The sequence below is a fragment of the Gracilinanus agilis genome, chromosome 4 (assembly GCF_016433145.1).
Source record: "Gracilinanus agilis isolate LMUSP501 chromosome 4, AgileGrace, whole genome shotgun sequence".
NCBI lineage: Eukaryota > Metazoa > Chordata > Mammalia > Didelphimorphia > Didelphidae > Gracilinanus > Gracilinanus agilis.
In genome coordinates this window covers 461,452,358-461,474,425 of record NC_058133.1, presented here as the reverse complement: position 1 = coordinate 461,474,425, position 22,068 = coordinate 461,452,358, and the positions used below count along the sequence as shown (strand labels likewise).

The 22,068-nt window shown below is 40.4% G+C and overlaps 1 protein-coding gene across 1 annotated transcript in view; it reads left to right on the top strand.

Moving 5' to 3' along the window:
• The first annotated feature begins 11,368 nt into the window (after positions 1-11,368).
• Positions 11,369-22,068, top strand: part of LOC123247163 (acidic mammalian chitinase-like) — a 16,188-nt gene continuing 5,488 nt past the window's right edge. The window contains exons 1-8 of the mRNA XM_044675965.1: positions 11,369-11,420; positions 12,420-12,449; positions 13,629-13,833; positions 14,985-15,041; positions 15,751-15,916; positions 16,074-16,198; positions 18,605-18,728; positions 19,213-19,395. Coding sequence (XP_044531900.1) covers positions 11,369-11,420; positions 12,420-12,449; positions 13,629-13,833; positions 14,985-15,041; positions 15,751-15,916; positions 16,074-16,198; positions 18,605-18,728; positions 19,213-19,395 — 942 coding nt within the window. The remainder of the gene's footprint in view (positions 11,421-12,419; positions 12,450-13,628; positions 13,834-14,984; positions 15,042-15,750; positions 15,917-16,073; positions 16,199-18,604; positions 18,729-19,212; positions 19,396-22,068) is intronic.

The following is a 22,068-nucleotide window of genomic DNA, read 5'->3' as shown; positions in this document are numbered from 1 at the left end:
CTTCCTTCCTTCCTTCCTTCCTTTCTTTCTTTCTTTCTTTCTTTCTTTCTTTCTTTCTTTCTTTCTTTCTTTCTTTCTTTCTTTCTTTCTTTCTTTCACCCTTAACTTCTGTGTATTGGCTCATAGGTGGAAGAGTGGTAAGGGTGGGCAATGGGGGTCAAGTGACTTGCTCAGGGTCACACAGCTGGGAAGTGTCTGAGGCCAGATTTGAACCTAGGACCTCCCATCTCTAGGCCTGACTCTCAATCCACTGAGCTACCCAGCTGCCCCCAATCATTCCTTTCTAATATCATCTTCTCCTATAAGAATGCTCTTGACTTCTGTGTAGATTATTTTCATAAAAGTTTTATAGAGCAGAGAAAGTAGGTGAGTGGTTTGGGCATTAGTGGTATCCTCCCAAATCTTTTGGGTGACTAGTAGAAACAATAGAAGAGATTTCCCTCCCTCATCTTATCAATTACTGCTCCGCCACTTATAATGTTAGAGAATTGTTTGCCTGTGACATTGAGAAGCTAAGTGACTTTTAGGGTCAAACAGACCATTCTTGTCAGAGGGAAGACTTGAACACAGGCAATTATAACTTTAAGGTCAGATCTCTAGCCATCATTAACCACTGCCCTTTATGAGGCAATACTACTGTAAGGGTTAATTGGTAGGAGTTTGACAAAAGTGAGGAGAGCAATTTGATAAAACATTTAGTTTATTTTGAGAAGTGCAGATAGAAAATAGAAAGGAGGAAAGAGAGATTATTACTCTAATACCTTATGACTATACCTAAATTCCTAATCCTAACTAAAATTTCTAAAACACCCTACTCTAACTATCTTCAAGGACAGGTTCTTCTGCCTGGACAGACCAAGCCTAAACTACCTACACTGCCTAAAATTGATTCACTAACAACCCACCTATACTAATAAATAAATATTCATCACCTATGAACTCCTTAAATCCATTTCTCTATCCCAACTGTCAGAAGTAAAAACTGCCAATAGTGGCTTTTTAAAAAACATTTATTAATATTCATTTTTAACCTGTTTACATACTTTATGCCCCTACTTTCCCCTTCACCCCCCGCTCTCCCCCCACCCATGGCTGATGCACATTTCCACTGGTTGTTACATGTGTCCTTGTTCAGGGCCTGTTTCCATATTGTTGTTAGTTGCATTGGTGTGGTTGTTTCGAATCCACATCCCCAATCATGTCCGCCTCAACCCATGCGTTCAAGCAATTGTTTATCTTCTATGTTTCCTCTCCTGCAGATCTTCCTCTGAATGTGGGTAGCATCTTTACCATAAATCCCTCAGAGCTGTCTTGTGTCATTGCATTGTTGCTGGTACAGAAGTCCATTACATTTGATTTTACCATAGTATATTAGTCTCTGTGCACAATGTTCTTCTGGCTCTGCTCCTTTCACTCTGCATCAGTTCCTGGAGGTCCCTCCAGTTCGCCTGGAATTCCTCCAGTTTATTATTCCTTTTAGCACAATAGAATTCCATCACCCGCATATACCACAATTTGTTCAGCCATTCCCCAATTGAAGGACATACCCTCATTTTCCAGTTTTTTTGCCACCACAAAAAGCACAGCTATAAATATTTTCATACAAGTCTGTTTATCTATGATCTCTTTGGGGTACAAACCCAGCAATGGTATGGCTGGATCAAAGGGCAGGCATTCTTTTATAGCCCTTTGAGCATGATTCCAAATTGCCAGCCAGAATGGCTGGATCAGTTCACAACTCCACCAGCAATGCATTAATGTCCCAATTTTGCCACATCCTCTCCAACATGCCAATAGTGGCTTTTAACTGAGAGACCCAGACCGACTCCCTGTTCCCTCTAGGTCCAAAGGTAAAAGCCCCTCAACTGTCAACTGATCACCTCCTTATATATCTTGTCTCCTGGGTAATGGAATCTTCAGCTCTGGCTAACTCTCACAGAAGCCTGTCAGTTCTGTTCTACTTAGAAATCCTTCTGCTCTCTTCCCTGCCTCTTAAAAAGACAGAGGGAGAAATTAAGAAAATCCCTTTAACACTACCCATAACCTTCCACCATTCTTATACTGAACTTTATGGTCAACTTATATTGAGTTTATGGTCTGTCACTGTTGCTCTTAATGTCATATCTTTCTACTTGACAAATTGTTCAAAACCAAGGTAGTTTTTAGGCTCTTGGAGTCTTCTTGTTTTATTAAGTGACTTACACCAGGCAAATTTCTGTAGGAAATTATTATATTCTATTTCATTCACATACAATGATTTTTTTTCAGTCACTCCTCAAATGATGGGTATCCCTTAGTTTCCAGTTGCTTTTTTGTCACCATATAAACTTCTGCTATAAATATTTTTGGTATTTAGAATCTTTTCTTTTTTCTTTGATCTCTTCAGGGTATAGGACTGAGTTAAAGATCAAAAACAGTTTAGTAATTTTGGGGGCATAATTCCAAATTGCTTTCCAGAATGATTGGATCAATTCATATTTCTATCAACAGTGCATTAATATGCCTGTTCCCTCCTAGTCCTCCAATAATTGTCATTTTCCCTTTCTGTCAGCTTTGTTAATCTGACTGGTGGTGGTGGGGGGGTGAAGTTGCTTTAGTTTGCATTTTTCTAGTTAGTTTTTTGGGAGAATTTTTTCCAATAAACTTTGTATTAATTTTGATTGTTTGCCCTGACGGGCCATTCTCCTATTGTTCATAGACAGCTGATTCATGTCCTATATCAATAACAAGTCAAGTTGTATCCCTTAAAATACAATCAATTCCATTTTGGGTTATGCAATTCAGTAGTTAGCTGAATTCAGTAGTAGCTTTGTTGCATAGTGAATAGAGTTAGAGTCAGGAAGCCCTAATTTTGAATCCTTTCTCAGGTACTTACTATCTGTGTTACCCTGGGCAAGTCACTTTATCCTCTTAGATATAATTTCATCATCTGTAAATAGCACCTACCACCCAGAGTTGTGAGGATAAAATGAGATGATAAGCACTTTGCAAACCTTAAAGAGTTATATAAATGCTAGTAATTATTCACCACATTCAATGTGATGACAATGGATGCCAATGTCAGTGAACAATGTTTGATTTATTTCTTGAAGAAATTATTTAAGATATATGAGGTTACAGTCTACATTTTCTTAACTGTTTTTCATTTATTACCCCATAATTATATTTTAATGCATTTTTGTTTTTACTCTTCTCAACAGATGACTACTTTCCCATGCAAATCTCTAAATATCAATGTATACATTTGTTTAATCTGGAGGACCTTATTGAGTTCTTTGTAGAATAGGGATTCTTTTTTTAAATATATTTTAATTGATTAATTAAGAAAATTTTTATGGTTATGATTCATGTTTTTCCCCCTCCTCTCCTCCTATTCCCTTCCCATAGCCAATGAGCAATTCCACTGGGTTTTACACGTGTCATTGATCAAGACCTATTTTCATATTATTGATATTTGCACTAGGGTGATCGTTTAGACCAGTGGTTCCCAAACGTTTTTGGCCTACTGCCCCCTTTCCAGAAAAAATATTACTTAGTGCCCCCTGGAAATTATGAAACTATTTATTGAACTCAGAATAGAATGCAATACAAAAAAAAGTGTGGCCATCACCGCTCTCCTGGGTTGATGCAGCACCCACCAGGTGGCGGTAGCGTCCACTTTGGGAATCACTGGTTTAGAGTCTACATCCCCAGTCATATCCTCACTGACCCATTTGATCAAGCAGTTGTTTTTCTTCTGTGTTTCTACTCCCACAGTTCTTTCTCTGGATGTGAATAACATTCTTTCTCATAAGTCCCTCAGAATTGTCCTGGACCATTGCATTGCTGCTAGTAGAGAAGTCCATTATGTTCAATTGTGCCACAGTGTATCTGTCTCTGTGTATAAGGTTCTCCTGCTTCTGCTCCTTTCACTCTGCATCAATTCCTGGAGGTCATTCCAGTTCACATGGAATTCCTCTAGTTCATTAGAATAGGGATTCTTAATCTGGAGTCCATGAATTTGTTTTAAAAAAAGAATTTCATAACAATTTAAAAATATCAATGATCTTCTTTGCAATCCTATGTGTTTTATTTTATACAGTTTAAAACATTATTCTGAGAAGTCCACCAGTTTCACCAAAGTACCAAAGGGGCCTGTGATACAAAATAAAGTTTAAGAATGCTTCTTATTTTCTCCCCCCCCCCACACACTTTTTTCCAATAACATTCTATTTTCTTCCAATTGTATATAAAATAATTTCTAATATTCATATTCTAAAATTTTGACTTCTACATTCTTCCTGTAAAAGGGAATTCTTTGTTCTCTTTGAGTTTACATTTGTGAAGGGGAATCCTTTATTATCTTTGCCTAGTTGGAGCTAACACTTTAGTTAACACTATTATGGGGGGAAACGGCTTGTAAACCACTTTGTGAATTCATACCCTCAGAAACTCACTCAGCCAGGAATCTGTGAACCCTTTTGATGAGTATTCACCCCTCCAGAAAGTGAGAACTGGTTCCCACAAAACTGCCCCCTGGGCAGTGCTAAACAATTTGGAAGACAAGAAGCCACTCTAAAAGACCCTGAATTTCTGGGGCTAGAGGAGTCAACTGCAAGAAGGAAGTCGGCTTCAAGAAGGATTTGGACTACAAGAGGGAAGTCAGCTTCTAGAAAAATATCGGCTCAAGGAAGAAAGTTCGCCTCCGAATTCATCTTCAGCTCGAGTCATTACCTTAACTTGCCTCTTGGAGGGAACTTGGGTGAGTGAGCTGACTTTCCCTTCCTGTCTTCTGGAGAGAGTTTAATTCTGGTAGAAGGTCAACAAGTCCTGGTTGAATCAAACACTGGAGCAATATTTAGTTAGATAGGCTAATGTCTTCTTTACCCTTTGCATTTCTCTACTTTCACTCTTTCCATCTCTTTTGTAAATAAAAGCTATTAAAGGTCATTTCAACTTTGAGCAATAATACTTTGAATTGGCAACTACCATATTATTTATAATTTTCATATATTTTAGTCAACCAATAAAATTTAATTCTTGCATTCCTTCCTTCTCCCTCTCCTGAGAGAATAAGCAATTTGATACACATTATACACATATGCATAGATTTTTCAATATCTCTTCATTTCCTACAATGGATGTTGGTATATAGGTTGGGATTATTTTCATGGTATTGTAACCCTTGGGGATGGGAATAGGGCCAGGTAGCCAAGGAAGTATGTGCCATCTTCTATGACTGGGTTAAGCATTTCAGTTTTTGATTCCTATGTTCTGTAACTTAGTAATTCTATACTCTATAAGTTTATTTTGTTTTCCCTTAATTTACCATTAATGTGGAATTTGAAGACCTAAGATAAAATTCTTTCTCTGTCTTTTCCAAGATCTCTGTGATCTTGGAAAAGTCATTTAACATCTCTAGGCCTCTGTTTCCTGATTTGTAAAATGAGATCGTGGAATAAGAGGGCTTTTTAAGTTTTTTCCAGGCAAAAATTGGAATCCTCTGATTGCTTAATTACCAATAAAAAACTTTTTCAAGGAAAAAAAAACAATCTCTCCCTTAAATTCACAAAGAGGGTTAGAAATGAAAGTATGCCAGGGATAAGTAAAGACTGGTAGTACAGTAAGAGAGCAAAAGAAGGTACTGCCACTCACTTTTGGGGACTAACTACCAAAAAAGGTATGGAATATAAAGATCCAACAGGAATTGCCAATTTTTCTCTTCTATGCATAGACCTATCAAGGAGTACCTGACAATTCCTGGCCTAAACCATGTGTCAACAAGATTTATTAATGCCTTCTAAATGCCAAGCATTGGGAATATAAGGAAAACACAGGCAGTAATGCTGGGTAATTTGAATAACCCCACTCTTTTGGTCCTAAATGGGCTAGAGGGAAAACTGAGGAAAATTAGGGTGGGAAAGCATTTAATTGAAATTTCTTTGTCCAAGGCAAGTGCTGATGTGAAAACATGCCACCCTGTGTGAGGAGAAGAGGATATTAGACTGTGATTTCAATTAAAACCTTTGGGGGGAATAAATTTTGATTCAATGCATCATGTAGACAGCCAAGTGAATCCATCAAAATGTGGAGTCCCAGTAAACAGGGAAGGGAAACCATCACACCCAAGGGTGTGATTGAAAGAGATTATACCCATAACCTTACAGTTTAGTAATGTTCAGGTTTAGATTATGACTTCATCCTGACCCAACCTAGTGTCAATGAAGGTCTATTTGAAGATTCAAGGGAAATAAGATGTTACTGGTTGCTGAGTGAACTCTTATAGAAGCTGGAGTTTGGAGGAATTGAATTGCAAGGGAGAGACTTTAGACGAGAGGTTCTATATTTCATCACAAATGGCATGGCTCAGGACTCTGAAGCACCCCATAAACCCACCATGATTCCCAGCTGGACAGAGACACTATGACTGGTGCTGATCCTTTGGAGATCTGCACTAGGGACCAAGCTCTAAGGAATCATAAGAGATACTACCTCAGAGAACCTAACTTAATGCATGACTGCAAGAGTCAAAGTCTTTAGAGAAAGGTCACTTATTGGAGGCTATCGATATTTTCCATGAGCTCTGATAAGAGTTCTTTTTGTTTCATTCAACTTGTAAATAAAGCTTTTTTTCTTCTTCTTTGAATTTTGGAAACTTTTTTTTTTTATTTTCATGGGAACTTGGTGACAACACTATGGGTAGTGCCATAGAGGGAAATCCCCAGATTTTCTGGGTAGGGGCAGTGAGCCAGGGGTGTGAGAATTCTTTTGAAGTGCACCTGCGTCTTTTGGACAGGTGAGAACACCTGACACAGGATTACTGAACAAATCAAGAAAATCCTAGATAGATATTTCTGGATAGTCATTTCCTGCCTGGGGTTCATGAGAAGAGTATAAGTCAAAGAGATGGGATTACTGAAAGATCAAGAGAGGAGAGGTAAAAAGAGGAGAGAAGACCAGTTTTTACATTATTTAAAGAAGATGATTAGAGAATCCATTACTTTGGGGAAAGGTAATTGCGAAAGAGCCCCCAAATGAGCTTATCCTTGGGTTTTATCTTTGGCTCCCCACTCATTACCTTAGGAGTCGATCACTTTGGTAGACACATTTCCAAATGTCTCCTGGATGAAACTCCCAGACTTAAATCCACATGAAAGGACTGAGACCAGGAGAAAAGTCGTTGTTAACAATAAGAGGAGACATGCTCCCATAAGGAAGGTGGCTCCTGCTTCTTCCAGGAGTCACTATTACTGCTATTACATGATGAGTGGATGAGCAGAGGGAATGCAGAAGAAGGGGTAGGGCACTCGGTGGCTGCTAGATGACCAGGCAGAAGATAGTAGGATGTCTAGATTTATGTAATTGAAAGGCTGGGAGAAGAGAGGTCAAGAAACATTGAGGAAAATTCTCAGGTCCAAGGCTGGCAACTGCCCCAAGCACCTGTGCCCGCTTCTATCAGCCTGGCAGAGCCCCAGCCCTTAGAGTTGGCGACTACAAATCTTTAGCCTTGATCAAGTCAGTGTTAGATAAACAGACCTTGGAGGGGGCAAATTAAAAGAGAAAAAACATTGTCCCTCCCCACTCCCCTCCCTTCTCTCTAAGATATCCTTTCCTTAGAGAGCAAAGCCTTAGAAAAATGGGACAAATTGTTCCTACCACCTCCCTCTCCCAGCCCCAAGATTACTACCCAGCCTCTGCCAGGAGTGCGGGGAGGGAGGGCAGAGGGGAGAACCCAGGCTATTGCCTCTGCTAGCAAAGGCATGGTGCCACTTGTCCCCCCCTTGCCCCATTTTGTGGGTCAGTAGCACCTGTGATGGTGAAATAAAGGCAAAGGGAACTGGGATAATAAAAGCTTCTATCGGATTTTACATTGATCATTGCTTCCAAGAAAGTGCTTTACAAACTTTAAAACTCCATATTGGGGTTTAATGTTTTTGCTGGCATGGACCCTTTTGACAGGCTGGTGGAGGCTCTGGACCCCTTCTCAGAATCATGTCTTTAAATGCATTCATTAAGATACACAGGATTACAAAGGAAACCGATTATACTTAAATATAGTTATCAAGATGTTTTAAAAAAATGTTCGCAAATCCTAAATTAAGAACTTTGAAATGACCTTCAGAGTTATTGTTTTAAAACAATTTCCAGGGACTGTGAGCACAATGGATAGAGCGCTAATGTCTGGAGTCAGGAGGTTCAAATTTGGCTTCAGACACTTCTTAGTTGTGTGATCCAGAGCGAGTCACTCAGCCTTGTTTGCCCAGCCCTTGCTCATCTGTCTTGGAATTGTTACTAAGACGGAAGGTTGAAGATCCAAAAGGAAACCAAACAAAATAGAATCACTTTCTAGACAAAAACTCACGTAAGGCAAGTTGTGATTGTTTAGTCATTTCAATGGCGAATGACTCTTTGTGACTCCATTTGGGATTTTCTTGGAAGAGATACTGGAGTGGTTTACCATTTCCTTCTCCAGTTCATTTTCTAGATGAGGAAACCGAGGCAGACAGGGTTAAGTGACTTGCTCAGAGTCCCACAGCTAGTATATTTGAACTTAGGAAGCTGAGTCTTCCTAACTTCAGGCTTGGCGCTCCATCCACTGCATCACCTAGCTGCCTAATACAGTCATCATTATCCCCATTAAACAGATGATAAAACTGAGGCTCTCAGAGAAATCAAATTACTTGCCTATGGTCACAAAGCTCCTAGCTGAGACTCAAACCCGGGTCTTCTGGGTCCAAGGCCAGCATGTTTCCCACCACACCACAGCTGGTGGTCCTTATACGGTATGATACTGAACCATTAATTTTGAATCCTTGCTCTGACACCAACTAAACAAATCACTTTGATCATGAAGGTCGTCATTCATCAAATGGGAGTGATAAGACTTGCAGTACATATTTCAAGGTTATTATGAAGGAGGAATGAATGAATTTGTTATTATTGTTCAGTTGTGTCAGACTTTTTGTGTCTGACATGACCCCCATTTGGGGTTTTCTTGGCCAAGACACTGGAATGGTTTGCCATTTTCTTCTCCAGCTCATTTTAGAGAGGAGGAAAGTGAAGCAAACAGGTAAAGTGACTTGCCCAAGGTCACACAACTAGCAAGTATCTGAAGTTAGACTTGAACTCAGGAAGATGAGTCTTTCCGACTCCAGGTCTGATGCTCTCTCCATTATGGCACCTAGCTGCCCAATGAATGAATTAAGAATCATTTATTTGCCACATGGTGCTTTAAGCTGGAAATATAAAGGGAAAAGTCCAATATTCTTTGTTCCGGATGATCTCCCATTCTAATGGGGGAGACAACACACATGGAAGGTTTCAGATGCAAGTCACACAGAAGGACTTCATTCTTTAGGGTACCCCCTCTTCTTTAATGTCATTTCCACAGGTAAAATCATATTCAGTTTTGATGTTGAACCATTGAATGGTGACAAGGACTCTGGAGGCAAGAAATTTCCTTTCTGGGACTTCAGTAGATAGAGCTGTCATACCTGTAGGAGTAATTGCTAGGATGCTTCCTCTCAGAGCTTGCTTCTCAGAATGATGACTGAGAACCCTGGGCTAGAAGCATTGCTATTTCCAAGGGTCTTGGACTCAGGGTTCTGGTCTGTCTCCATTGGAGTCTTAGAGGAGATGGTACTCAGATTGGTGGTAGTGGTCTGACTTTTTTGGCACATGCTACCTCCCATTTCTCCTTCAAGAAAGCACTTTACCAGTCTTAAAACATTACAAAACATGAGTTATCATTATGCCACTTAGCAGCAATTTAATTCAGTAAGCATTTATTTTACTTTAAAAAATAATTTTTGGTTAAATATTTTTTAAAATTTAATTTAAAATATTTAAGTTATTTAAAATTTTTTTTGAATTCCAAATTCTCCTTCCCTTGAAAGGGCAAGCAATGTGATATCAATTATGTGAAGTCATGTAAAACATATTCTCATATAGCCATGTTGCAAAAGAAAACACAGACCAAAAGGAATCCCCAAGAAAAATAAAATGAAAAAATATATTTCAATCTTCAGCAAGCATTTATTTGTTATACACTTATTATCTATAGCTCTAGTGAGGGATTCAAAGACAAAAATAAAAACAGCCCCTGTCCTCAAGGGGCTTCCAACCTACTGAGGAATAAAACATTTAAACTGATAACTATAGACATATGAGTTTGAAGAGGGAGATAACGCTAATAAATAAATAAGTGACATCGCAGAGAAAGTTGTGACTGATTTCTGAAGATTTAAAGTCAAAATAAAGACATAATAATGACTACTGATAGCCAACATGTACTAATAGCCTCACCTACAATTATTTCCTCATTTAATCCTCACAACAACCCTGTGAGATAGGTGCTATTATTATCTCTAGTGTAATAGATGAGGAAACGGAGGTAATCAGAGGCTCACTGATTTGCCTCGGGTCACTCAGGGAGTAAATTTCTGAGGTTGGATTTGAACTCAAGTTTTCCCAACTCCAGGCTCTGAGCCACTTGACTATGAATTCCATTTAATTCTGTACTTCATTTCTCCTTATAAAACATAAACTCATTTTTGATAGTCAAACAAGCATCTTTCTAAAACCTTGATGGCTGTGTGATAGACAAAAATAGGGACAAAATTACATTTCATGAATGAGTGGTTCCCATGGTCCCTTCTGGTCTCCTTAGATCTTTCCCAATCCTGAACTCCAAGGCAATAGGACCCTTTGAAGAAACAGTGTCTCAGGCAGGAAAGAGACCTGGTCTTCCAAGCCACTGGCTTTCAAAGTATTGTCCATGGACCTTTGGGAGTCCCTGAGACCCTTTTAGGGGTTCTAGAAGACCAAAACTACTTTCACAATAATATTATAATATAATACCATGAAATCGATTAGATGGGTTTGGAGTCAGGAAGACCTGAGTTCAGATCTGGCCTGACACACTTACTAGCTGTGGGACCCTGGACAAATCATCTAATCCCGTTTGCCTCAATTTTCTCATCTGTCAAATGAGCTGGAGAAGGAAATGGCAAACCTCTCCAGTATCTTTGCCAAGAAAACCCTAATTGGGGTCACAAAGAATTGCATATGACTGAAACAACTGAACAAGTTGAATATAATCAACAGTGTGATGTTAGCCAAAAATCCTATAGAAGAATCTTAGATTGCATTCATAGATGCCTTAAAATCTATAAAAAGGAAATTTTTATTTCTGAATTCTGCTCAGCATAGCAAACATCAGGAGCAATTTCTGTAGTTCTCGATGTTATATTTTAAGGATAATGTCAAGGATGGAAGGTATTTGATGTTAGCCTGCAGAAGAGAAAAGAGAAGCCTTCCAGGACATGACAGACTCTTTTGGGGAAGACTTAATTGACTTGACCCTGGAGGGTACACCTGACCTCAATGGATGGCAACAGTAGAGCATCCTATAAAGGAGAAAACATCATTAAAAACCAGAGGTGCAAGGTAGTGTGGATACTGTTACCCTGAATTGTTGTAGGAATGTGGAGGTGCTGAGAACAAAACTTAGGGGTGACCCAAAGTTAAATAGATGAGTAGTGAGTTCCCCATCACTTGTGAGAGACAAAAATTATAAAAGGGATGCCTCTTAGAGGAACACTTAGGTCCTGCCCAGCTCAGAAATCCTGTGATTCTCTTAGAATGAATTTTATACGGAGGAGAGAGACCTATGTGGTACTGGTCTGCTGTATCTGAGATTCAGTCCCTTTTTCTACATGGGATTCTTCTTTTTAATCCTTAGGTGAAGGAAGTAGGAATCTTTCTAGAACTCTAGGTGTTAATGGCACTTGCCCATGACTGCACCCTGATTTGCTTGTCCCCCTTCAGGAATCTCCTTTAGGAATGATTTGCTGGCTTTTTCTCCCCTTTGGAGAGGCTTTGGTCTCCTGATCTTGGGGTGAAGGGAGGGGACAGTGGTGACACTTGAGAAGGGAGGGTGTGTTGGCCTTGAGAAGTCACTGGGGCTGGGTGGGCAGCTGTGCTGCTCCCACAGTGATAAGAGGGGTCTCCTCTCCATATATAGCTTTGTCAAGGGCTTAGGACCAAGTGGCTGGTGTGTAGGCACAATGGGGAGGATGCTGCTCTGGGCCTGTGAGTCTTACCCAACGTCTTTATCTTCTTTTCCTCCCAGGAGTGAGGTGGGGAATAGAAGTGGCAGAGTAACCCTGGGGTTTATTCTGGCTGGTCGATGAGGTGGGGCTCCACACTGAATCAATGCTATCCTAGTTCAGGGCTTGGAAGTATGAAGAAGTGTAGGAATGGGGTAATGGCCAGTGGGCAGGATCATGGACACCTTTGATACTCTATTCTTGTAGTTCCATAGAATCTTGAGTTGGTGAATTCCGGTCCCTTGCAGGACCTTGGTTGGGGGATCCCAAAGAGTAGTGGGCAGCACTTGACTGTGGGACCCATCTGAGATGCTCTTATTTTGCTTTCAGGCTTGGCTCTCCTGCTGCAAGTACAACTGGGTGAGGGACGCATCATTCTCTAATCTATACTCAATTCCATCTGATGGATATCGACTAACACCGTGCTAGGGATACAATTCCGTTTAATCGGATTCAACTCAATTAAATTGGACAAACATTTATTAAGAGATGCAGAGTTCAGTGATGGGGATACAAGGCCAAAGACAGCCCAATGTCTACCCTCAAGGAGTTTATAATCTATGTAGGGGAAGCAGCCTGGTCACAGAGAAATGAAGACAAATGAGAAGCAAATCAATACAGAATGGTTTTGTAGTGATATGGAGTGCTAACAACAGGGAGGTCATAAAAGGCTTCTTGGAGGGGGTGGTCCTTGAGGTGGGCACTGAAGGGATGAAGGAATACTAAGAGGCAAGATAAATAGGGAAAGTATTTCAGGTGTAGCAGATAACCTCTCTAAAGGCATGGAGGTGAAAGGGAATAGCAATAGGCTCATCTTTAGTGGAAGGACGGCTTCTATTAAAGATGGTACCAACCACAGTTGGTACAGTGGATAGAACACCTTACTTGGGGTCAGGAAGATCTGAGTTCAAATTTGACCTCTGACATTTACATAGAGATGGGAGGTCCTAGGTTCAAATCTGGCCTCAGATACTTCCAAGCTGCGTGACCCTGGGCAAGTCACTTAACCTCCATTGCCTAGCCCTTACTGCTCTTCTGCCTTGGAACCAATACATAATAATGACTCTAAGAAGAAGGTAAAGGTTTGAAAATTTTTTTTAAGTATGGTGTGTGAGTTCCCCATCACTTATTGGAGATATTGCAAAGGGAATATCTCTCAAGGGAGCAATTGGACTACATGAACTCAGAGGTCTTAGACATTCTGTGACCCTTTTTGTTGATTTTTAAAAGGAGAACTCCAGGAAATAGCAATAGGCTAATCTGAATGGAAGGTAATTACAGGTGTGTGATGGGGAGAAGTGAGCAATCAACCTGGAAAGATATGTTTGAGCCATATTTATTGTAAAGTGCATTAAATGCCAAATAGGAGCTGATATTTAATCCTAGGGATGATAGGAAAGTAAAAAAGAAAAAGAAAAATAGAAAAAAAACAAAAATAATATGAAAGTTAAAAAATAGTCTACTTTGGGTAGATGGGTCCAGGTGGGTGGGTGAGATCTCTTAGAGGAGCCCTGACAGTTAACTGCTTTCTCTTCTCAGGTTCTGGCTACAAGCTGGTATGCTACTTTACTAACTGGTCTCAGTACCGGCCAGAACCAGCCAAGTATTTCCCCAAGAATGTGGACCCATGCTTGTGCACACACCTGGTATACGCCTTCGCCACCATGAATGAGAACAAGATTGCTCCCTATGAGTGGAATGACATCGACGTCCTGTACCCACAGTTCCGAGCCCTGAAAGAACAGTCAGTAACAATGGGTGTGGAGAGGACTAGAAGGGGAGGGTGCGGGTGGGATGATGGCTTTGGACTCTAATTTACTGTCGGAAATCACATGTAGGACTGACAGATCGTCAATAGGTCATTAGCACTTATTAAGGGCCAGTCGTGTGCCAGGCAGAGTGCTAAGTTCTCGGGGTGCAAATAAAGGCAAAAATATCAATCCTTGCCATCAAGGAGCCCACATTCTAATTGGAGACACGTCATGTGAACAACTACATACAAGCAAGATATATATATCTATATATCTATATATATGATAAATTGGAGAGAATCAACAGACTAGCATTAAGAAGGAATTGGGAAAATCTTCCTATAAAAGCTGAGATTTTAGGTGGGGTTTGAAGGAAAGAATTTCAGGTATGGCAGAAGGAGGTCAGTGTTACTGGACCATAGAATATATGGAAGGAAGGAAGATGTAAGAAGACTTGAAAAGTAGGAAGGGACTAGGTTGTATGACCTTAAAAACCAAAGAGAGTGGGCAGGTAGGTAGCTCAGTAGATTGAGAAACAGACTTAGAGACTGGAGATCCAGGGTTCAAATCTGACCTCAGACACTTCCTAGCTGTGTGACCCTGGGCAAGTCACTTAACCACGATTGCCTAGCCCTTACCACTCTTCTGCCTTGGAACCAGTACACAGTATTAATTCTAAAATGGAAGATAAGGGTTTTTGCTTTTGTTTTTTTTTTTTTTTTTTTTTTAAACAAAACAAAATGGACTCAAGAGTAGAGAGGGGAGCTCAAAGTGCTAAATGGAGGACTTTATATTTGGTCCTGATAATAGCCACTGGAGTTTATTGATTGTGAGCTAAGGCAGGGTTAGATCTGACTGAGAAAAAATCTGATGATTAAGAGATGGCTGATCGCTTTGAAGATACTTTCAGATGCGGGGTCATTCAAAGATGATTTTTCCCTCAAAGACTACAGCAGATAGTCAGATTGATATATTATAGGGAGGGAAATAAGAAAGGTAATATTTTTTTTGGCCAGTGAACTATGAGGCTGTGATTGGTTGCTGCTCCTTTCCCAGGTAGTCAGGTAGAAGATCGTGAGTGTTGGGTCATGATTCTGCCTCTGCGATCCTTTCTCTAAATAGGCTGGTTTGTGTCTCCTTACAGGAATAAAGATCTTGTCAATCTGCTTGCCATTGGAGGCTGGAACTTTGGCACACAGAAGTAAGAGTCCTTCCAAGTCCTAGAAAGGAAGAGGGATGATGGGTAGGGTGAAGGAAAGAAGCAAAAATAGGATTACTCAAGAGTAGAGAGGGGAGCTCAAAGTGCTAAAGCAATGCTAAAGATAAAAGTGGATGGAAAATGACACGTTCAGGAAAGAATTATGGTGGTTTTGGTTTCAAGTTGCAGTTCTCAAATTTTCTGGGCTCAAAAAAAGGACTGATTAAGACTTTCCCTCCTTCCCTCCCCCTTTCTCCTTCTCTCTGTCTCTCTCTCTTTCCTCCCTCCCTTCCTTCTTCCCTCATTTCCTTCCTTTTTACCTGCTTTCTTCCTTCTTTCCTCCCTCCCTCCCTTCCTTCCTTCCTTCCTTCCTTCTTTCCTTCCTTCCTTCCTGGAGTCAAGAAGAAAATCCAACTTAACAAGTCATATGACCCTGGGCAAGTCTCTACCTTGATTGCCTACCCCTTGCCACTCTTCTTTCTTAGAATGGATACCAAGACAACCTGTAAGGGTTTAAAAAACAAAACAGAACTTCTCAGGGTCCCTTTCAGTCTCAGTCACAAAAAAAGAAATTCCAATAAATTCAATTGAGAATTGTGTAGAAAGATAGTTGGCATTAAACATGGCTGTGAGCATGCCTGAGTGTGGATGCTGCTCCTGCCGCCATCACCACCACAGCCAACTTGGCCAAAACAGACATCTCTCCTCCTAGGTTCACCACCATGGTTTCCTCCGAAGCCAACCGCAAGACCTTCATCTGTTCAGTCATTGATTTTCTCCGGCTCCATGGCTTTGATGGCATTGACTTGGACTTTGAGTATCCTGGCTCTCGAGGCAGCCCCCCTGAAGACAAACAGCGTTTTACCATCCTGATCAAGGTGGGCACGGAGCCTGGCACCATCCAGAAGCCCCTGAGGGGAGCCGATGCTGCTCGGTGCCCTCTGTCCTCCTGGGCGTAAGCCGGGGTGCTGGGCCCAGCTGGAGAGCAGGACTGAGGACGGCTTCTCAGCAGCCACCCTTCTCCTCTCTCTCTAGGAAATGTTAGAGCTTTTCGAACAAGAGGCCAAAGAAACGGGACTCCCCAGGCTGCTCATAACCGCAGCTGTGTCTGCGGGGAAAGGCACCATCGATGCGGGATATGAGATTGCAGAGATTGGAAAGTGAGTAGAACAGTCCTCCTGGAGATCTCAAGTCTTAGAAAAATGGTTTCCAAACTTTTGGGGAGGGGGATGGTAGATCGACTCCCAATGGAGTGTAGGCATAGATTCCTCTCTGGAAAGGGGCACAATAAAAAACTCTTGAGGTCAATTGTTCTGGGACTGGTTGGTGGCTCCTTTTGATTTCTATTGTATTTGGGTGGGCTCTGGAAAGAGAATAAGCTGACTCCAAGATTTGGGGGGTTAGTAGTTCTTTAAAATTTTCAAAAATGTTCTTCAATTAAAAGCATTACTTTTCTTTCTCCCCTCCCTCCCCCAACTGAAAAATCAGAACAAAACCCTAGAAAATAAATAAGCATAGTTTAATAAAAACAAATTCCCATGTCCAAAAATATCTGTCTCATTCTGTAACCTGAATATCTTACTTCTCTGCCAAGAGAAGGACAGAATGTTTCATTTTTTTTTTATCTTCTAGAACTGTGGTTCCAAAACTGATCAGTGCTCTCAAGTCTTTCAAAGTTGTCTGTTTTCACGATGGCCAAAGAAGTTCTTTAAAATATCTCTGATACCCTCTTTGGGAATAGAGTTTCTATTCATTGTCTTATTTTATTTATTGGCAGAGTGTTGGCCAAACTCCATCTCTGGCTCCTGTGGTCCTCAGGGAGTTTGCTTTTGAGATACTCGTTCCAAAAAACTTGCACATGACAGACATCTCACTGCTGTGTGATGTTCTTTACACAGAAGATGGTACCTGAGCTACATCTTAAAAAGAGAAAGCATTGTGGTTGCCTAAGAAAAGACAGAGAGAGGCAGGTTCACCTTCATACTGTTGTAGGCTACCAGTCATGATTCCTAACAGGCATGGGTCAGATGTTCTAAAGGTTCCCTCCTTGTTCATCCTTTTTTGGAACCATAGAACAGAAACCACTCCTAAACTACCTATAGAAAGAGAGGATAGGGAGGCAGCTGGGTGGCTCAGCGGATAGAGAAACCAGGCCTAGAGATGGGAGGTCCTGGGTTCAAATCTTGATTCAGACACAGCTGTGTGACCCAGGGCAAATCACTTAATCCCCATTGCCTAGCCTTTACAGCTCTTCTGCCTTGGAACCAATACTTAGCATTAAATCTAAAATAAAAGATAAGAGTTTTAAAAAAAAGAAGAAAAAGAGGACAATATTTGGTAGGTGGCTCAATGAAGGTTTATCTCCATTAAAGACTTTAAAGCCCTACAGAACTTGGCTCAAGTCTCTTGCCAACAGTTTTGGACATTACTTTTCCTCCCCTATTCTGCAATCCAGCCAAACTAACTTCTCTGTTCCACAACATTCTATTTCCCTCCATTCTTTGTCCCAGCTCTCCCATTCCTGAAATGCACTCCCTCCTTCCATTCATCTCATAGAGTCTCTTTCTCTCTTTAAGATATAGCTCTGGTACCATCTTTTGCATAAACCCTTTCTTGATTGATGCAACTGCTATTGTTCTCTCTCTCTCTCTCTCTCTCTCTCTCTCTCTCTCTCTCTCTCTCTCTNTTCTAAATGATCTCTCTCTCTCTCTCTCTCTCTCTCTCTCTCTCTCTCTCTCTCTCTGTCTCTTTTTCTCTGTCTCTTTTTCTCTCTCTTTCTCTGTCTCTTCCTCTCTGTCTGTCTGTCTGTCTGTCTCTTTCTCTCTCTTTCTCTGTCTCTTTCTCTGTCTCTCTCTCTCTGTCTCTGTCTCTTTCTCTGTCTCTCTGTCTTTCTCTCTCTCTGTCTCTCTGTCTCTCTCTGTCTCTCTAACTACCTCCCTATTTAACTACTTTATGTGTGCACATGTATGTGTGCTTATTAACTTTATCTACACTGATTATATTTTTATGTGTACATGTTGTCTTTTAGATTAGAATGTAAGTTTATTGGGAACAGGCATCACTTCATTCTTTGTAACTGAAATCCCGCTCCTAGCCCAGTGCCTAGCACATAATAGAGCCTTAATAAATACTTGTTGATTGATTAAATCCATCCTTCATCTCTTGGAGGTGACCTCAAGTCTTTAAAGGTCATGCCAATAGAGTCCGCATCTTTTTGGGTCCTGGACCAATTGGAAAGACTTTGGCTTTGGGCCTGGTGATTACAAGCTCAGTGAGGGCAAGAGGGTGTTTTTGGTTTTTGCATCTTTGTTGCAAGCATGGCACCTTGCCCAACTTAATAAATATTAGTTGACTTGAAGGTGATATTTGTGCAATGTGGGTCAGTCTTAGATAAGCTGGGTTAGGAAAGGATCCTGGCCTCTGGCTGATTGGTTGGCCTCTAGGAAATGAATGTTTTGGGTCTCAACAAATCATTAAATCTGCTATTCTAAGTTTTCCCACCAGAGTTTTTCCTAAGATACACAAACTTCCTGGGCTTCCTCTTTGATGAATGCCTCTCATTTCAGGCTCTTGGACTTCATCAGTGTGATGACTTATGACTTCCATGGTGGTTGGGACTCATGTACCGGACACAACAGCCCCCTGCATGTGGGATCCAAAGACCAAGGAGATAATCGCTATTTCAACTGTGTAAGAAAGTGGCCTGAGGGGCAGCTCAACTGTGTAGCTAGAATGCTAGCCTTGCAGTCACCAAGGCCTGGGTTCAAATCCTGTCTTTGACACATATTAATTATGTCATAACCTCTTAGTGCCCCAGATAATTCCATAAAACACAGAGTTATGGAGAGCTGCTGATGTGAACTCCCAAGAGTTTCTTCTACCAATAAAATCATAGGTCTCTACTTCCCTCCCCCTGAAATGGGCCCACTACTCACATGGGAGTTCTACAGGTCCAAAGGCCTTTGTTTTGTTTTTTATTGTTTTGTTGTTTATTTTTATTGTTTTATTATTTAATTGCTAGTCAATTAAACTTGTTTATTAATAATTATTTTTAAATTTTATTTTTAATTAATACTTATTATTAACTATACAATTAATAAAATTGTTTAATTGCTAGTCAATTAAACTTAGCCGTTTGGTCGATAGGAAATGGTATTGGTTTTGTCTTCTGTAGGAATATGCCATGAAGTATTGGGAAGACAATGGGGTTCCAGCTGAGAAGCTCATCATGGGATTCCCCACCTATGGGCGAACTTTCCGGCTCACCACCTCTGACACTTCTGTCTGTGCCCCTGCCTCTGGGGCAGGCTCATCTGGTCCTTACACTCGTGAGGCCGGCTTCTGGGCTTACTATGAGGTAGAATATTTAATTCCTCAAACTTACAAATGGGTTTAAAAACAATTCCCATTCTCAACTCTAGCTCTACCACCTAACTCACTCCATGACATCCTTTGCTTGGGTCCTGGAAATATGTCATCTTGAGCAGTAGAAAGCCTGGAGAAGAGTAGGACCAGGTTTCCAATTATCTTCACATTGGGCTCTCCTTTTGGTTGTTCCCAGAAGTACTTATATTTTGGGGATGATGTATCTAGTCACAATTACATAAAAACGAGGAGGGCTTCCCTTAGAAAGTTTATAACAATCTAATCTCTTGGTAAGGGAAATGAGTTGAGCCTCACTTGCCTGTAGCCTAGTTTTTACCAAGTTTTAAACCTTTTTGTGGCCAATTTGTGACTTGAAGCCTCATTTTTCAGAGGTAGGTAGGTGGTAGAATGGATAGAGCTTCAGATTTGAGTCAAGAAGACCTGAAGTTAAATCCTGCATCAGATACTAGTTATGTGACCCTGGGCAAGTCACTTGACCATTTTATGCCTTTGTTTCCTCCAATGTAAAATGAGAATGATAATAATTGCACCTATTTCCTAGGGGTGACCTAAGAACTAAATAGGATAACCTGTGTAAAGTACTTTATAAAATTTAAAGCACCACATAAATGACAATTTATTAATGCAACAAATATTGTTTAAGCAACTAATATGGACAAGCCTCTGAGCTAGGGATACAAAGACAAAAATGTTCCAGTTCTCTCAAGGAATTTGCATTTTATAAGTGGGAGGGCAAGACATGAACATAAAAGTATCATACAAGGTTGGGTGCAATAGTGCAGAGGTTAGACTGTGCTAGGAAAAATTGAGGAGAGATAATGTTCTTCCATTTCAGTGGGATTATAGGGTCATAGACTTAGAGCTTGAAGGAACCTTATAGGTAATTGTAAAGATTAAAATTAATATATAATAAATAAGCATTATGTTTTATAAAGTTTATTTATAATAACTAAAGTAAAAAGCTAGCTAACCAAGCCACAGTTGTGAGAAAAAAGAGAGACAGAGGTAGAGTTACAGAACTTATAAACAAAACATGACCACCCAATTTGGTAGAGAGATTAAAAGGAATTTGGGAAAATGAAAAAGAATTCTGGGGAACGTAGTTCAAAGGTTCAAAATTATCTAATTATACACTATCTAGTCCAACCCTTTTGTCTTACAGATGAAAAAACTGAATTCAGGAGAGATTATTAAGTGACTCAGGAAAGGCTTTATGGAAGATTCACAGTTGAAATGAATTTTAAAAAAGGATTCTAAAATATGGAGATGAAGAGTGAACACATTGCAGGAGGAGGGATTGTTTATGTGAATTCAGGAGGGAGGAGATAGTATTTTGAGTTTTGATGAAATATAGAAGGTATGAAGATATGACAGAACCAGATTATGGCAGACCTTACTTGCTAGGCTAAGGACTTTGTATTTTATTTTAAAAGCAATAGAGAATCACTAAAGATTTTCCTTAAACCCTAACTTTTGTGTATTGGCTCCTAGGTGGAAGAGTGGTAAGGGTAGACAATGGGGGTCTGAGGCCAGATTTGAACCTAGGACCTCCCGTCTCTAGGCCTGATTCTCAATCCACTAAACTACCCAGCTGCCCCTCACTAAAGATTTTTGAGGAAAAGAATAACATAATCACACCTAAGTATGGGAAGATAATTTTGGCAGCTTCATAAAAGTTGGATTGAAGAGAAGAAGAGGCAAGAGGTGAGGGGACTGGTTGGGAGGTTATTGCAGTCCAGATAGTGGCCAGAACAAGGAAGATGATGAAAGGAACAAAGAGAGGCAGAAGAATTGAGAAGGTATTCTGGGGTAGAATTGTTAGTACTTGGTTAGTTATTGGATGGACAAAGAAATATTAAAGAGATTTTAAGGCTGAGTGACTTGGAGGATAGATGGTGGTGCCATTAATAGACATTAATTTGGGGAGGAAGTGCAGATATGTTTTGGATATAAGTTTGAAAGGCTGGCAAAATATCCAGAAAGAGTTATACGGTATGCTAGTGGAGACATTGGACTAGAGTTTAAGGAAGAAAGTAAGAGCTCAATACATAGAGCTCTGGTTCAAATCCAATGCATGGGAGCATATGAGAAAATCAAGGCAGAAAGAAGAGAAAGGAGTCCGGGACTAGTTTTGGGACAATAGCACTTTTGGGGACAGAAGAGGAGGAAAAATGCAAAGGCCAAGAAGAGGTCATTAAACAGGTAGGAGGAAAAAGAACTAGAGGAAAAAATGTCACAGTTCATGAGAAGATAGGATATCTAGTAGATAAAGGTGGTCAACAATGTCAGCTACTTTGGAAAAGTCAATGAAGTTGAGGAATAACGAAAGGCCTTTAGTTTGAGCAGTTTCTGCTTTGGGAGAGCAGTTCAGTAGAGTTGTTTCAGAACCCCAAGGGAGTGAAGAATGGCATTACAAGGTGGTAAGGAAGCAAAGGTAGAGATTGTAGACTACTTTGAGATTTTAGCTGTGAAAGCGACCCTAGATATAGGATAATGGCTTGAGGGGCTGGTAAACTAGAGGGAAGATTCCTTAAGAATGGAGAGACCCAAGTAAATTTTTTGACATTGGGAAGGATGTCATCAGTGGATAATAGAGGAGAGAGAGAGAGAGAGAGAGAGAGAGAGAGAGAGAGAGAGAGAGAGA